The sequence below is a fragment of the Canis aureus genome, chromosome 22 (assembly GCF_053574225.1).
Source record: "Canis aureus isolate CA01 chromosome 22, VMU_Caureus_v.1.0, whole genome shotgun sequence".
NCBI lineage: Eukaryota > Metazoa > Chordata > Mammalia > Carnivora > Canidae > Canis > Canis aureus.
The window spans coordinates 51910591-51928530 of NC_135632.1; the positions used below are offsets into that span (position 1 = coordinate 51910591).

The following is a 17940-nucleotide window of genomic DNA, read 5'->3' on the forward strand; positions in this document are numbered from 1 at the left end:
TCTATCTATGTATATCTAAAAAAGGAAATAAGAAAGGCCCAAATTCATACTTTGAAAAGATTAATAAGTTTTATCATGTAGATGAAACTGACAAAATACTAGAAAAATACAACTTTCATTTATTTATCAATATTAAATACATTAAATCAGTAATTAAAAGTTTTCCTACAAAGAAAACTCCAGGCCCAGATAGTCCACCAGTGAGTGCCATGAAAGAGACAACAAATAAACCATTTCAGTTTTATATAAACTTTCAGAGAACAGAAAAACGGGGTAATGAATGCAGGGTCAGTTTAACATTTTCCAATCAGCCAGTGCAGTTTAACCTCATTGTAATCGAAGGAAAACACTCACATATTTTTTTCATTTGACAAAAAGCTTTTGATAAATTAAACATCCTTTCATGATTAAAAAATAAGGTATCTGAAAGATTCTACATTACTATTGAGGTTGGAAATCTTCCCGTAGACACCCAAGACAGGATGAGGATGTCACTTAAATTCAACAAAACTTTTGCAAGTACAGTCTGCAAAGATAAAGCAATGAGGGCTTGGGGATATGAACTTAGGTGATAAATAACAAAGATATGCAAAGAAGTAAGTCTTATGACAGTCACCCCAGTGCTCACTGGTGGGGGCGGGGCCAAGATCGGGAAGAATGTGGCAGGGAGGACACTGGGGATAGTTTATTTCTTGACCCAGGTCGATGGTTACTTGGCCATGTGCTTTACAATAATTTGTAAAGCTATAAAATTATGTACGTGTACTATTTCAAGTGTTATTTTCAAACTAAGAATGTTTTGAAAATCATCTTCACATTAATGGTGTTAAAACAAACACACAAATAGGGGCACCTGGCTGGCTCAGTGGGTAAAGTATGTAATTCTCAGGGTTGTGAGTTCAAGTCCCACGTTGGGGGTAAAAACCACTTAAAAATAAAATCTTTAAAAAAAACCCATAAACCCCCCCCAAAAACAAACACAAACACACTCGTGTGAAGGAGGAGAGAAAATCAATTCGTTGCTCGCATTTGGGGCTACTTTCTGTGTAGTCCTTTTCCATTTTTCTGACTTTCAGAAATGTATAACAATATGTCCCACACCTGGAGAGCTCAACATTATAATAAATGAAGACATAAAAAAGAAATTATTCGGCTGATTCTTCCAACAAACAACCTGGGATAATTTTTAAAGCTACAAACTGGGTCTTGTTGGAAGGATAAATGGGGACTGATAAGAAAGTTAGTAAAAAATAATTTTTACATGGGAACCCAAATCTATCAGCATTAAATCGAAAAAAAAAAAAAAAGGGAGCATGGTTGAGGTTGAATTAGAATGCCTAGGCACCAAATGTGGGCACAGCACAGAAGAATTCTCTTGGCATCGCAGTGTTTCCTTAGGACCTCTCCCCCAGGAGCCCCTTCTGGTGTGCAGTTAACCTGCTGCTGTGATCCTGAAAAATTTAAACAAACGTGCTGAGCTTCAGCTTCCTCACTTGCTGGGCCAGAGAGAACCTACCTGGCTGTTGGCCAGTGGTCCTTGCAAGGATGAAATGTGATCGACTGAAACTTATTCTGAAGTGGTTCTGAGTGTATCTGAAGGATTCATAAATAGCACAGACCCTGATGTGAACAGGGTCTACCCACCTTTTTCATCTGTGAAATGGTGATAATACTGGTACCTGGTTTCATAGGGCCTTTGTGATAATGAGGTGCCCATAAAGCATTTTGCACACTGCCCAGCTCAATTGAAGTCAATGCCCTTACTGTCTTCCTGGTTCCATGGAAGGGTGCTGCTCTCGTCCAGTAAAGAAGAAAGACTGGATGTCAGCTTATTATATCACCTACTATACTTCTGGAGTCAGGTCTGGTTCAGACCACAGGGAGTCTTCAATGCTCCTGTGTCCTTGGAGGAAGGGTAGTCCTTGGGGATAACAGGGGATAAATTCTCAGGTTGCTGGATGCCCAGGTGACTAGCTCAGTACCTGTGCTTCCCAGAGGAGGGACACAAGACACATCTGTTGCACGTCAGAGTCCCTTAGCCTCCTGCCTCAGGCTGCTCACCTCCTGCTCTGCCCCAGGCCTTTCCCCCCACTACAGCCCAGGCAGCCACCTCACTCTACCTGTGTGTGGCCATGGGAGTGGGGCAAATTCCCTCTTCAGTGGCCCCTGCCAGAAAGGTCCTGTGCTGAGAGGTGGTGGCCAGCATGCTAAGGCACTTGCATTTCTCTCCTTCCTTCTGTGCATTGTTTCCATTCTCCCTCACTTTCATTGGCCTGGGATTGTAGCTCTAAACCTCAACTTTGCTGAGGTTCCATGTCTAGAGAACCTGGGGCAAGTCCAGGAGGCTGGCAGACCCCTCTGATTGGTGCCCATCAACCTGTGCAATGGTGTCAGGCATCTTCTGGGGCCCCACAGGGGAAGCAATGCCTGCGTACAAGCCCCCACGGGCCAAGCCAGGGCCTCACTCGGCCACCGCAGCAAGGGCTTGCCCCCTTGCAGCCCAGCATCTCCTAGAGAATGAGGCCAAATTGATATACTGAGGAATAACTGTAGTTCTTTCAGAATCAGACATAACATGGAACGGTGCAGTCCCCAAGGAGGTTAAAGTATGTCCTGAAATATTAGAACAGAAACAAGGAAAAGCACATGCAGCCAGCCTTTCCCATAACATAAAACCAGAATCTCTTCTGTGTACACTATTTCTTCCCTCCTGGCTTGCATGTTCAGCTGCAGACAAATGCACAGTGGACATCCATCCTCCATCTTCTGAGCAGTGCTGCCAAGACGGCTCCTCCAAATGCATTCTGGAACACCATGAGTAGACCTTGGGTGAAAAGCTTGGGGTAATGAAGGAAGGAGGAGGAAATTCAGGAGCAATCTCTTCCCTGATCTCCCACGGTGGAAACAATGCCATTGCCTCAGCATGCCCCAGATACCCTGAAGCTCCCTGCATCCCTGGAACAAGAGCTGGTGCCCCTTCACTGACTGCCTGAACCACGTGTGTGGCCAGGGAGTGACATCCCTGTGCTCTGCAGCTGGCACAGAGACTAAAACATGAAGGTGTCCAGCTAATGGTCATTGATATCTGCAGGTGCCTGGAGGGGGGAAGGGCAAGGACCCAGAAGCCACTTGTAGGAAACCACCTGTGTGGGTGCTGTGGAGAAGCAATGTTACAAAGAAAAAGATGTCTTCACATTTAATCATCTCTCCATGTCCCTCTGGTAAAATAAACACACACACAGCATGGGAATCATTTCAGCTGCAAGAGGTCAGAAGTCTAGGCAATGAGCACAAGTTTCCTGCTTCATGTTTTTAAATCATCTGACCAATGTCATTTTTCAAAGGGCAGATCAGTTTGTTCTTTCGGTATCAATAAAGTGGAAGATGGGGCAAGTTATCCAAGTCCCGGTGGTCCCGCGGGGTGGTTCTCTCAGCTCCAAGAGAGAAGTGGCTCAAGAGCCACTTGGACGTTGGACGAAAGCAAATCCAACAAATAGCATTATTTGGCTGCCTGCAGGGAAGCCATGTCTTCACTCTCTTTGAGAGGCATGATGTCTTGAGAGTGATGATAGAAAAGTTTGGGGTGTTGCTGGGAAATGGGGTGAAAACATTGACAAGAAGCCTATGAATCAGCCATAATCAATTAGTATTAATGTCCAAGGTGGAGATTCAGGAGGGAAGCATTCCAGTCCCGTTGGACAGTGATCGCGTCTTCTGCCAGGGCCGATCTGAGTGGCAGGTTTTCACACCCCAGATGCCATGATCTTTTCCCTCCAGCTTTGCAGAATTCGTACAGTCACTTATTCAGAGGGAAAAAGTCTACAATGTACTTGACTTGTGTTTCCACTCTGCTAGGCAATTCAAGTTCAGGAAAAATAATAAGTACCTTTAGGGAATATTGTTACTCACAATTGCCTGGTTCTCTCCCATGATTTAATATTATCCAGTCCTCACAGAGTCAGAAGGGGGAATGGCAGACATATCCCTAGGAGCTATAATCAGGGCTGTTATTTCACTAAGAAAACAAGAGGAGAGGATTCTAGACTTACCTATTTCTTTCCTATATGAGTATTTATAATGTCTAAAGCAAGGCTCATGGTTTCTTCTAACACCCGAGCCCTATTTGGGGGTAATCAGTCACCAAGCATATAGTTACTGAGCACAACCTGGAGATAGGCAGTGATGCTGGGTGGGGAGCTAGGAGCTGACTCTGGCTCTGCCCCTGGACATGTGACTGGGACTGGCTACTTGGCTCCTCCAGACCTATTTCCTCACTTGAGGATGGGGATAGGAGGACCCTCCTCAGATGCCTACCATAGGGAGGAGTGAAGGGCACGGTGCCTGAGCCCAGCAGACACATGGTGCTGCAGCACTTCCTGCTGCCCCCTCCCCCTTGCCCTCACACCCTCCCTTCCCTTCTTATTTTGTCAAGATTCCGTACCCTGTCCTCACACCTGCTTCTCTGCCTACATACTGAGTCCCTACAGCTCTTGCTCTGTGGTCTTCCTCAGGCCTGGTGCATCCCCTCTGCCTGGGCCCTGGAAGGGGAGCCCTGCACAGGGCCTGGCTGCCAAGGCATGTGCATGGGATCAGGCACCACAATCCTGCCATGCTCTACCTGGCCTCCAGGTCCCCAGACATCAACCCCTGCTCCTGTATTAGCTTCCTGTGCTGCTAAATACCCTGGGGCCCCCATCCACCTCCTGTGGCTCTGCAGGAGCCCATGCACTCCTAAGGATGACAACTGCTTCTGCTTCTCATCCTGTGCCCCACCCCACTTGAGATCATTTCCCCAGAAATTCTTTCCCCCCTCTGTTGGATCATGTTCATTAGCATACAAATATGCTACCATGTCTTCCACTTAAAAGGATTTTTCTTAACATCACCTCTACTATTAACTACTCCCCCTTTCTGTTCCTGTTTACAGCAAAACTCTTCAAAAGAGGTGACTTGATACACCATACCCAATGGCTATCTCCCCATAATCCTTTTAAAACAGATTTATTTATTTATTTGAGAGAAAGAGAAAGAGAGAGAGAGACAGAGAAACACAGAGACAGAGAGAAAGAACGAGTGGGAGGGACAGAGGGAGACAGAGAGAGAGTCCCAAGCGGACTCTGTGCTGAGTGCAGAGCCAACAGGAGGTTCCATCTCATGTCCTTGAGATCATGACCTGAGCTGAAACCAAGAGTTGGGCTCCTAACTGACTGCACCCAGGTGCCCCCTCCAAAATCTTCTTCCAAAATCCAAAATCCAAAAATCTCTTTAAAAACTCTTTGGTTAAAGTATAACATATCTAAAGAAAAGTGCACAAATCAGTAAATGTGATGCTCAATAAGTGAGTCGCTCTTCACTTACTGAGTGTTACACTCGTGGGGATGCTGGCATGTGTGTAACCTGCACGCAGATCAAGAAGCAGAGCATTCCCAGCACCACAAGCTCCTCTCATGCCCCCTACACAGTGCCTGCTGTCCTGGTTTCCAGAAGCACATATCAGCATTCCTGGATGGTTCTCTCTGTTTTCTCCTGAGCCCACCGGCATGGCCTTTTGCTGCTAGCACCCTTGAAACTGCTCTTGCCAATGCTGTCACCAGCCTCCTCATCGCTGGAAGCTTAATGCTTAGACCTCATCTTACATTCCTGTCCTCCCTCAAACACCAAATGTGCACAACCAGGTGCCTGCTAAATGTCTCCATTTGGAGGCTAACAGGCATTGCAAACCTGCCAGTGTCAAAGCCCAGCTCCACCTGCTCCCTTAGAACACAGTATACCCCTCCAGCCAGCAGAACCCATCTTCCAGAGGCTCCTTCCCTTATCTCTGCCTCACGCCCACAACTGAAATCTGTTGGCCATTCTTCCAAAAGCCATCCTGGTCTCTCTCCCTCTCACTGAATTCCCAACCATGACTGTGGTCCAGACTGCCCTGGATGATCCACTCCTGGATGATCATACCAGCCTCCAGCACGGTGTCCCTGCTTCTACCCTTGCCCTCCACATGCTCCCCTGATAGAGTGTAGACAGGTGGTGTCTTTCCTCTGCTCAAACACTTCCATGGCTTCCCAAAGAAAAAGCCAAAGAAAAAGCCTGAATCACTGTGATAACCTAAAAGGCCCTGTGAGTTCGGTCCCCACCTGCTCCTCTTGGCTCATTTCCTCCTCCACACCCAAAGGGCACCTGCTGAAGCCACACCGGCTTCCACATTATTCCCTGTATGCACCAGGCAGGTTCCCCACACAGGGCCACACTGGCTGTCCCTTTGTCCAGGATGCTCTTCCTCAAGAGGTCTGCATGGGTCAGCCTGTAGTTTCATTATGAGATGTCACAGCCTCAGCAAGCCTTTCCATGGCCACCCTATTTAAAAATGTATGCTCCGTATCTGTTTCCAACTTAACTTTTCTTCTGTATAATGTATCATTATTGGACACTCTATAAATTTACTTTTGCATGTTCTCTACTTCTCATCATGAGAATGTCAGCTCTGTGAAGCTGCTTCGTTCACTGCTTTGTTCTGCACCAGAGCACACAGTAGGTGCTCAATAAATATCACATGAATCACTGGATTTTAAGGACACTATTACAGGCCAGGTTGGACTCTTGTTCTTCTAGGTTTTATACGATAGAGAGATTCCCCCCCTCCCCAATTTGTCCAATTCCCTTTGCTAGTGCTATTCATAAAATTCATAATCTGATTCTTAATACCCTTTTCTCGTTTAATTACTGTTATAATATTGCAGTTAGTAAAAGAAAGAAACATTTTATAAAATGAAATGAAATCAAGACATAATAAATACCGGGATGTAGGCAACCTTCGCAGCAGATGCAGCACATGCAACCCTCTGGCCTGCGCAGGTCCTGACCCAAGGCCTCCTCGGGGATGGTCCCTAGCCTCTGTCTCACTAGTATCTGCCCTGTGGAGGTGATTGAGGATGCTGAGGGCAAGCACCACAATCCTGTCTAGAATGGACCTTTCTCATTGCAACCCTCTGCAAGCAGGGTGGGGATGGTGGATTTAGAAGCAAGTACTGCACTTCTATTTTTGTTTGCAAACAGATAATTGTCAAAATTATACTGCAGAAGATTGGACTTTAAGGATTAGAACTATCAATATTTGTATCATGTACCCATAGTTGCTACCTCTCCAATTTCTATACATCATTTAATCCTTTGAAACTTCAGTTTTCTCATCCATAAAATGAGGATAATAACTGCCCACTTTTCAAACTCATTGCAAAAATTAAATAGAAAAAAGTGTGTGTAATAACCAGCCCACAGCACTCACTCAGCAAATTAGGGATTCATTTCTATCCTCCACATTATTCAGAAGCATCAGTTCCTAGATGGATCTCCCCAAACTGCACACAACACTTTGCCCTCTATAAATTGGTTTATAAAACCTGCTTGCACTGAGAACTGGATTGAACAATTAATGCAGCTGGAGAAAAATAAGGTTGGAGATGACTGCCATGCCCATTCCCCCACGGGTCTCCATGTCAAGTCCTCCATCCTGACGGCCCAGCCAGCCACCTCATCCAGAGGTGGTTCCGCACCAGGCCCTACTGGGAATCCCAGATCGCTGCCAGCCATTCTAGCCTTAGGACACCATCTGACCTCACTGCCTCCAATTTCATGCTTATAGAGTTATATGATGGTAGTGTTGAGTCACAGATTTCTTATGTTCAAATGCAGATTACCCGGCCCCACCCCCAGATGCTCTGATGGAACAGGCCTGCGGTGAGGCCAGACAATGCACATTTTAAACTGTGCTGGCTATGTTGATGCTGCTGGTCAAGACCATGCCCTGAGAAAGCAGGTGCACAGTACTTAACATGGGACCAGCACCCATGTTAAGTGCTCAGCAGTTAGTTTACTAGCACTTTCAGTACTATTGTTACTTTTACTTAACCTTTTTGAATTATAAAATCTGTTGGAGAAAATATCCTCTGTCTTCTTCCAGGTGTCCCTTCACATGTGCAGATAGACAGCTGGGATGTGCAGTAAAGCATGGTCACAGTACCTGCTGCTTTGCAGGAACCTTGTGAGGACTCTTTCTAATGTCACTTCCCTGACCTCGCTGGCTACATGCCATAGGTTATTTTGATACCATTTTATGGATCTGGAAAGTGAGGTGTGGTAAAACTGCCTGCTGACCTGGACCCAGCTGGAATAAGGCAGAATAAAAAATAAGCTGGATTTTGTAAGTCCAGGGAACCTCTTAATTCTCCTCCCCGCTGCCCCATGTCATCTAATCACTGAGATTTGCTTTGTTTTGTTTGCCTGGAATGGATGCACATGTTCCTGAGTGGTTGGCTGAGTGGTTGTTTTGACAATGCACAGACATGATCTAATTGTCAGTAACTACACCGAGATAGGATCTATGATAAAAGGGAAAAAAAAATCACCCAAAGTCACACTTGGATGTCAAAGATTTCCTTGTGAATGGTGTATGGAACTTCAGGGGTCCTGCTCTCACAGACAGGCAGTTTGCTCCACCCTGGCAGCACTGGCCAGCAGCCCACACCTGAGGGCAGGAGGCACTGCAAGCAACCCATGAAGATCACAGAGAGACTGGCTCCAGGCTCTCCTCTGCGGTGACGGCGGGGACTCCCAGCTGGCCTTGTTCGGGAGATCACTGATTTAATTCCATATAATGACTCTCAGAATGTGTCTGTTCTATATGTGCCCCACACCCTCCCCTTGGCTGCTGAGTGCTCTCCTCAGATGCCTGTTGCAGACTTTCTGTCTGCAGTTGGACTGAAGAGGCACAATGGTTTGCCTGGTCGCCTGACGGTGGGACTGGGAGTGAGGTGTGTCCAGGGCTGGTTGCCCGCCCCCGGGCCTGCGGGAAAGCCCAGAACTGCCAAACCTGGGGGCTGGAAAGCAGCGAGCACTGTGGGTGTGGGTCTCAGCCTAGGGAGAAGGATCTGGACACGGGCCATGTGAAGGGCATGCACCCACACAGAGCTCTCTATGAAACGTGATACTTCTTCTTGGCTGGGGTTCCACTGAAGGAAACCCGTGCTCATAGCACTGTGAAAGGAGGCACTGGGAGCCTGGGAGCCAGAGGGACCCCAGAGCCCCTCTTCTAATTCCTCTGCTGCAGACAACCCCTGAACTTCTCAAAAGTACTTCTCACTCAGAGCATTGTGATCCAAGGCCTCCATAGACACTGCTTTGCACATTCAACATTAAACAAATAATCAGAATGGTCTTTACCACTGAAGGTGTTAAATGTCATGATATATCAGCCCCAAGTAAGAGGTTCTTAAGTTGTGAAGAATAAAATTACTTTCTGAGAAAGAATCTAAATGCCAGTCTTGGCAATTGGGCCTCAGTTTTTATTAAGTGAACAATCCTTCGAAGACTGTGCACAGCTTGCAGATAGTACTCCCCCGCTCCTGCCTTCCAGCCCGGGTGGGTAAAGAGCTTTCTCAGCAGGGTTGGCCCAGGAGGTGGGGAGTGACCCTCTGTACCTCACCACTCCAGATGGCAGGACCAGGATGCAGGGGAGTGGGCTGATGTCACACGTGCAGCTCATGGGAAAAGCCGGAATTGCCTGTGATGTGTGATATGTAATAAGCTGATTTTCTTTGCTCCACACCCCTGTCCTTCCCTTTCTTAGTGAAACTAGCCTGGCCTATGTGCAGCATGCTCACCAAGGTTCAGAGTACAGTTTACACAGGAGCGGGCAGGCCCCGGGCCTTGGGGGTCTTCCTCAGAGCATGTTCCACACACTGGGGGCATCTGTGCACATACCTCTTTCCAGATCTTACTGTATTCCCAATCCTCACTCATGCAGTAGGGCTCATGTCCCCCTCTTGGGGACAAGGTACACCTAGGCCTGACTCTGCCCCACAGCCAGCCACCCCTACAGTCTTGCTTCTTGGCCCATGCTCATTCCCCCAGACAAGGGAGTCTTTGGCATTTATGGGACAAATTCACAAAAGTGAAGTTCAGCTGGAGCCTCCAGACCAAGCAGGATATGGAGCTAGGGTTCAGCCCAACCCCAGCAGTGCAGGACCATTCCCCTCCTCCATCCCACCCACCGCCTTCTAGAATCAGGACAACAGAACACCGCTGGGCAGAGCCCTGCTTCATCCCTCCTGGAAGGGCCTCTCCAGAGTCCCTGCTAAGAAGCACCTGCTCTCCCCTGATCCTCTGTGACATCATGGAAGGTGGAGGAGAGAAAGAAAAATGTATCAAGGGACTCTGCTCTCACCAAACAAAACCAGGGCTTGGCCATGGGACCTGTTTTCAAGCCAGGAGAAATAAATGTTTCAAACACAAGACCTGCCAGAGTTGGCTGTTTGCAGCCGGACCCCAAAACCCTAGAAGCTGGAGACGGAGCCCCGGTCACTGAGGGATGCTGGGCATGCCCCAAGGACACACATGAGTGTGGGTGCCACACTCACCCCACTGACCCAGGGAGCTGCCTTTCCACTGGTCTGGTTGGGATGACCAGGTGGATGTGGTGATGTCAAAACACTGTGACTGGCAGCCTCAAATGTGTCCTTTTGATGAATAAAAACCAGCACAGGGCCAGTGTCTGCATGAATACTCTTCATTTGCTAGAGAACATTTTTCAAAGCCTGGCTTCCAAGAAGAAACAACAGGGAGGATGCTTTGCATGAAAAAGCCCCCCCCCCCCATGACCTTCAGGAGCCCTCACACTGGAGGAAGGAGAGCAGGACTCAAGGTAGGATGCGCCACTTCCTCTAACAGAGCTTTAGCTATGGAGGAGTAGGCACAGGCTGCTGGAAACTAGAACCTATTTTATATGAATGAGGCTGTCCACAGAGAACCACCCATACTCACACCTCCTTTCCTGGTAAGTTGGAAGTCTTTGCCCTGGGCATAGCGCCTCTCAGCCCTGGGTCAGTCCTGCAGGCATAACCCAGGTGCCTCCTCCAAGGCAGAACTCCCAGCACATGTCTGGCAGGAAGCCCTCTTCCTGAAGGCTGCCTGTCTTGCTCTGGGGAACCTGGGGCAGTCCCAGCACTCTGTGTTGAGGCCTCCTGGCCTCTGTCAGCCTGTCCTCTGACCATAAAGTGTCCCGCGATAGCATGGGCTACAAAGGCTTCTTGGGTTCTCCTTCTCAGCAGCCTGGGTGTGCTGCGTGTGGGACCGACCGAGACAGGCTTACCTCATGAGACAAGTAGAAGGCCGCGATACCCAAAGGCCAGAAGCAGCAGAGCATGGAGAAGACACTGAGGCCCAAGTGGTCCCTTGGGGGCATCATGAGAAAGTTGTCCTCGCTCTCTGTGTCACTTGAGTAGTCGCTCTGCAAGAGAGAAAGGGTAGGTATGGGACAGGAGAAGACAGCATTAATAACAGGGTCCCTGTACAATGCCCTGGACATGGGTGTTGACCCTGGCACAGAGCAAACCCTCCTGGAAAAGGTCACTGTTGTTATCACCTGCAAGTATACTTCCCCCTAGAAAGGAAGCCCTTATTAGGAGATCCTTATCAAGAACAAGAGGAGAAAAATACCAAGTACTTGGTTCTTGGATTGTTCCATAGAAGACCAAATCCTATGGAAGTCCAGTATTTCACAGATCTTTGGGATCCAGTGACACATAGTCGGAGTAGAGGATTAATCTATGCAAGGATGGGATGGGCACTCTCAGAGTCCAGCATGTGGACTCCTCCCTTTATTCTAAGACTTCAAACCGGTTCACAGGGCTAGGCAGGGCTGGTGTGGGGCAAGGAGGCACTCTCTGAACCCCTTTCCTTTCCTTAGACTCTGATCTGAGTTAGGACACTGCTGAGCCTAGTGTCAGCCCTGGGTGTTCATGCTCCTCTGGAAGCATGAACTGCTTCTGTGAGAAAGCTCCTCCAGGACAAGGCCGCTTGGTGGGCCTGTGGGTTCAGATAGCCTCCCAGAGAGTCTGGTGCAGGAGTTGGCAACTGGCGCAGGGATTTGTAAAAAACAGCTCAGAAGACTTCAGCACTCACCAGCAATGGGAATCATGGACCCAACATCCCCGGGGAAAGCTCACCAGCTCCAGGATGCTAGATGGCTGCTGTCCTGCCAGCACCCCCACCTCTAGATGCCATGCCTAAAGGACGCTTTTTGCCTCATGGATTATTCCATTTTCTGGGCCTCCATAATGAATTTTCTCTCCTCATCACAACATGGCACACTCACGCTGACTCATCCAAAACCAGGGCCAGCCTATCTATGTGCTTATTTTATGCAAAGATGGAACTGCATTTTACTCCAGATTTTCTTTCCTAAAAAAGAAGCGGAGCATTTCTTCCTGAAAGAGGGTCATTAGCTTCCTCACTCCCTTTGCCAGCGCCAGTGGTTGTTAAACATGCAGCCTGAGGATGCAGGGCAGAGGCATTTGGTGCATACTGCAGGCACACTGCCCACTTCCTCAGGTGGCTTCAGGGGCAGGTGGTGACCTGAGGCACCAAACACTCAGGCGGACACCATGTGTGAACACTAAGCTGCACAGAGGGAGGCTGTTGCTGCCAGGACCACCTCAGCAGTGCCTCCATGTGCCTCCCCTGACATTCCCACACACAGATGGACAGACAAAGCCCCCACGTGATCATGGGTCCCTCCCTATTTTGGTTAAGTAAATGCATGTATCACTGCCACTCAGAGCCTCCAAGCAGTGTGCAGACAGCCGTGGAGCTGCAGGGAATTAATAGAAACTTCCCGCTAGGGCTATTTCTGTGTAGTTATGGAGAGCAGGCAAATTCTGAAGGTCTCATTCAAATTACAAACAAGGACCTTCTCCAGAGGGCTCATGCTTGAAGTGGATGATGCACTCTCTATGCAGCCCCCCTCCACCCATCATACATGCACACATGCACACATACTGTAGGGACAGTGGGTCGGGGAGCCAGGAGGCATCCCTTGTCACAAGGTCTGGCTCCTTCCTGCCAGGGAGGCCTTTTGACCCGGGGAGTCACCGGCCACTGGGGTCACATCCCCTCTGTGAGTCTCGAGCCACATGGCTTCCCTTCCATAGAGCCTCAACTGTGAAATTACTCTTCTTTTCACTCTTGTAGCACTGCTTTCCATGTGGTTCCCCAAACAATGAAGGGAAATGAAAATTATGGTCCTTATGTCTGTCCTGGAAGGGTACTAGGCAGCCCCAGGAATGCACAACTCACAAGTGAGACCTGGGACAGGAGGGCTGGTGAGAGAGAAATGCACATGTGCCAACCTGCTGGGAAGCCACAATCTTTGATCTGAATGGAGGAGTGCAGTGTTCCAGGCTGAGCCTGAGCATCCTCACGGCTGTGGTCTCCTGTCAACACCTTGGCCTCTAGACTCTCACTCTGGATGTAGGACTTGGCATTTCAGAGCTGTGGGGGTGGCTTTGCGGCCACACAGAAGGTCCTCTGTCTGAGGAGCTGGTGAGGGCTGGGAAGGGAGCCTACAGTGACAACGGCAGGGCAGGCCATAGCCACGGAGCCCCTGAAAGGGGTGGAAGACCAAGTATAAAGGGGCAGCACTTCTCCCAGTCCTAGATTCAGACACTGAGCTCCTGAACTTCCCACCCACAGATCAGGATGCTGCCGGTGGATGTGCTTGCACACAGCCAACAACCCATAGACTATGGATATTTTAGTTTCTTGGCTTATATGGGCCTTTCTGTTTTAGTTTACTAAGAGTTTTAATATCTGTGTTGGCTGGATTCTCACAGCAACTCTAGAAATAGGTATTGTTACTATTTTTATTGTTATTTCTATTTTATGAAGGACAAAGCTGGGCCCTGAGAGCTAAAAGTCTTACTGAATCACAGAACTATATAGTCAGTGGCCACTCTTTCCAGAATTCCGTACTGTAGGCCGTGCTGGGCAGCAACCGCTTGGCAAAAAGCAAACCCTGCATGGGCTCAATTGCCCCTTGCCCAAAGGTAAGGTGCCCCTCTGCCCCGCCCACCGCAGGGATTCCAATAACTGAATCCAGACTGGCTGTTCCACAGTGATGAGAGGGGGGCCAGTGGCAGCAGTCGGCAGAGAGAGCTTTCCTTGTCACATGGCCAGTGCCTTGTGAACTGTTGCCACAGACCACCTAGGTGCGCTGAGCTCCGACTTCCATTTTCGGAATCTGCTTAGAATTACACCACTAACCCCAGGAAGCAAAGAATTAGATTTCAGGGCACTCCCCCAAAATCTTCACAGATTTTTATTTAGAAGCAGAAGGGAATCACACTCTGTAAATTGCAAAGTTGTGGCTACATGGTACCAAAATAATTAGTCAATTTTGATTAAAATAGATTTTAAAAATTCAGACAAATTACAGGGCAGAAAGAAACAGCCCAGTTCATTTTATGTTCTGTCTTCTGTCGGTGGTTGTTCTGTGGGTATAAGCAGCCATGGGCATCTTGCCACCATATGGGGAGGGGAGGGGAGGGGAGGGGAGGAGAGGGGAGGGGAGGGGAGGGATGGGGAGGAGAGGGGAGGGGAGGGGAGGAGAGGGGAGGAGGCCAGCCTAGGTGAGGCTACATAGATACCAATAAACCAAACAGGGAATACATTTTCTAAAAATCCTCTTCACAGGTCATCAGATCAGAGAATTGCAAGGTATACTGAGAGCATTCCCCAAGGGGGTTTACAGCTCTTGCGGAGGCCCCATTCTGAGGGCACGGGCAGAGGAAGCGGCTGCCAGGTCCCTCAGCTGTGCCTGTTGCTCCACCGGCACCCAAAAAATGGCCCATTCTCTGCCTATGTCCATCACCTCCACTCAGACTGGCAGCTCTTGTCCACTTGGGGTTCCCTTCCTTTCCCCTCCACTTGGGGTATTTTAATAAAACAGTCATAATGCAAAGCATGATGCCCCGGGGTTGACACATCTGCCAACCCCTTGATGCTGCTTACTCATCTGGAGAGCGGCTCTATGTGGCCCCAAGGGAGAGTGTGGAGGCACACAGAGCAGGATGGGACTGCTGTGGGCCTTGGGCCGGCAGCTTGAATTCAGGGCTCCCCACGGAGGTTCCCTTTCCAGGCATGTAGGGGTGTTTGTGCTGGAGTATTCTTGACAGCACTGTTTAAAAACAGCAAAATCACAAAAGAATTCTACAATGAAGTCTATATATTTATGGAAAATCATGATATTAACATTTATTTGTTGTCCCAGAAAGTTTGTAAAAACTCAGGTGAAAAACTAGAGTAGAAAGTGGAATAAGTTATATTTCGTGCAGAATGTCAGAAATTAGATGCTTCTGGATGATGAGGATATTGGTGATTTTTTTTCTTTCTGCATTTCTGGGTTTTAGCATTTTTCTACAACAAGCAAGGTCATTTGACAATGAAAATTATAGAGGTACAGATGTGTCAACAGGTGCGGGGGCCTCTGCCATTCCTTCATTCTCACATAGATCCCCGTGGAGAGGGATAGAGAAATCACATAACGTGGGCACCTCGCCCAAAGAGCAGGTGGCAGAGCAGGATAGGAACACCTGAGCTTGCTTGCGAAGACACTGACCTCGCCACTGGTCCCTCAGCCCCGCCTCACTGAGGGTCAAGACCAGAGGCCTCAGAACAGCTAAGACACACATCTGTCTTGACTAGCATGGCAGCCATAGCCATATGGATCTATTTAAACTTAAATTACCTAAAATCAAATACACCAAACAATTAGTTCCTCAGTCAAATTACCACATGCCAAGTGCTCAGCTGCCACAGGAGGCTAACGCCCATCACACTGGACAGCACAGATGTACAACATTTGCAACATCTCAGCAAATTCTACTGGACAGCACTGTCTTAGAGGATCTGACCACTATTAACTCTAACCTCACTGTCTTCCACCCACAGGGAACTCTGCGATTCCTGCAACATGCTCAGTGTGTACCTGCTTCAGGGCTTTAGCACTTGCTATTCCCTCAGCCTGGAACTCTCTACCTCAGAGACACACATGACCAGCTTCCTCACTTCATCTGGGGCTTCATTCAAAGGCCACTTCTCATCATCACCTTCCCTAGATACCCTGTAAGACTGTTCTGCGATCCCCTTACCTACCTGCTGTGTCTCCTTTGCAGGTGGCACTGGCTCCTTTACTTTGACTCCCCTCCTTGAAGCATAAGAAGGGCAGAAAATTTTGTATGTTTTGCTCATGACTATCCTAAGAGCCCAGAACATTGCCTGGCACATAATAGGCACCCAAAGCACATGTGTTGAATGAAAGAAGAATTCGCATGTGCATGTAGCTGACATGGACAGTATGAACTGAAGCAGCGAAGCTCCCAGAGTTGGCCCAGATGCGCTGGAGCAACCAGGAGATTCTCTCCATTTGGGCTATTGGTGCCCATGGATATGCTGCCTCCAGCCCCGCTGCCCTCCTTGGCTCCTCTTCCTTCCCACTTGGAGTGCCTTCCCTGTGCACAGCAGAGTGCACATCCTAACTATCCATTCAGGCGAGACTGCAGGGATGGTGGGGAGAATGATGACTTGGTCAGGTTCAAGGCTGACTTAGGGCAACTAATGAGCAGAGCGGAGGAGAAGCCACCATGAGCATGCAGGCCGGGGGATGCAGCTCCTCTGTGTGTCTGTCAGATGCATACCCAATATTCTATGGTCTAGCAGCTGCAAGCAGTGTGAGATCCCATCAATTCAAATTATTAACTAATTATTTTGGACGTATAATTGAATTTCTCCTACTAGGTAGGAATTGTTTTATAGACACAGATTATTTCCTACATGCATTGGGGGTAAGTATAAACCAACAAAATCTTCTACTCCAATAGTGAAACAGCCTCTTTGGGCCACTTTGGAAGAGTTTGTTCGCTGAACGTGTTGTTGCGTTTGGATGGCCCAGTGGAGAATGGGGCAAGGGGCTGGGAAGAGCTTTTGGCTTTTGGGCTCCCTTGGGAAGCCTGGGTGGGGGGAGTGGAAGGGGGACAGGAAGGGAGGAGCAAGAGGTCAGGGGTGTCACAGGCCTGGGGTACCACTGATGGAGGGCAGCAGGGCCTGGCAGTTGTATTCATCATCATGTGGGTAGAGACTATCCCAGAAAGAATCTCAAGTTCATGTCTGTCACTCCTTTTCCAGTGTTTGGCAAGGGCCAAGGAATTTGTGAGCTCAGAATTTGGGAATCAGCCCAGACATGGAGCAAAGCAGATTACGAAGACAGAACCCTAGCCTTTGCCCCAGTCTCTTTCAAGTATGTGATGCTTGGAGCACATGCTTCATGGAGTAGCTCCCTACTGCTCTGCATGGAAACAGTTCAAGGCAGAGACAACCAGATTTTCCCCAGCAACACTCACCAGTCATTGCCCCAAACTCACACCCTGGGCTCATCATTGGAAGATGAAACTATGTGCTGTGCCAGTAAAGTATCACACGTACTTCACTCTATTCTAATCCCTAAAACCTGGGAATTCCATTACTTTTTGTTCAACTCCCCACTGATCAAGGCAGTTCAAAGAACAGAAACACAAGACTTTCTAGTAGATACATATGCTTCATTGCAACATGTCTGATTTTGCTCCAGTAATGACAGTCTGTATTTGTTTTTTGGGGGAACATCACTGTGTGCATGACAATGCCAGTGGTGCATCATTTTTCACTTAATAAGGGGGGTGTTTCCCATGCTGCAGTTCATGCAGTGGGCTGGGGGCTTCCTGATGGGGCAGGGGAGGGGTGAGGACAGCCCTCAGACACCTAACCCACCTTTGCCTAAACAGCTCTACCTCTTTCTATATGCATGTTGGGTTCCCAAGTAAACTTTAGAAAACAAATGGCTCTCAGCTAAAGAGAGGAAGGAAGGAAGGAAGGAAGGAAGGAAGGAAGGAAGGAAGGAAGGAAGGGAGGAGGGAGGGAGGGAGAGAGGGAGGGAGGGAGGGAGGGAGGAAAGATGGAAAATGAGTGAATTGATGCATCACTCAGAATTTTTTTTTTTTTACCTCCTGGTAGTATCTGTCACAATATTCTCTACATAATTTCACATTCCTTGAGGAGGGAGGTATTTTTAGAAGGCAA

The 17940-nt window shown here is 48.4% G+C and overlaps 2 protein-coding genes across 10 annotated transcripts in view; one reads left to right on the forward strand and one right to left on the reverse strand.

Moving 5' to 3' along the window:
• LOC144294232 (uncharacterized) overlaps positions 1 to 17940 on the forward strand; it is a 398687-nt gene that overhangs the window by 279069 nt on the left and 101678 nt on the right. The gene's annotated exons all lie outside the window — the stretch shown is intronic.
• Positions 1 to 17940, reverse strand: part of SYNDIG1 (synapse differentiation inducing 1) — a 188806-nt gene that overhangs the window by 64810 nt on the left and 106056 nt on the right. For all 8 annotated transcript variants that reach the window (XR_013361690.1, XM_077866049.1, XM_077866051.1 and 5 more), the window contains exon 3: positions 11141 to 11278. Coding sequence is in view for 7 of the 8 variants with exons in the window: in XM_077866049.1 (XP_077722175.1) it covers positions 11141 to 11278 (138 nt within the window). In the remaining variant the exon portion in view is untranslated. The remainder of the gene's footprint in view (positions 1 to 11140; positions 11279 to 17940) is intronic.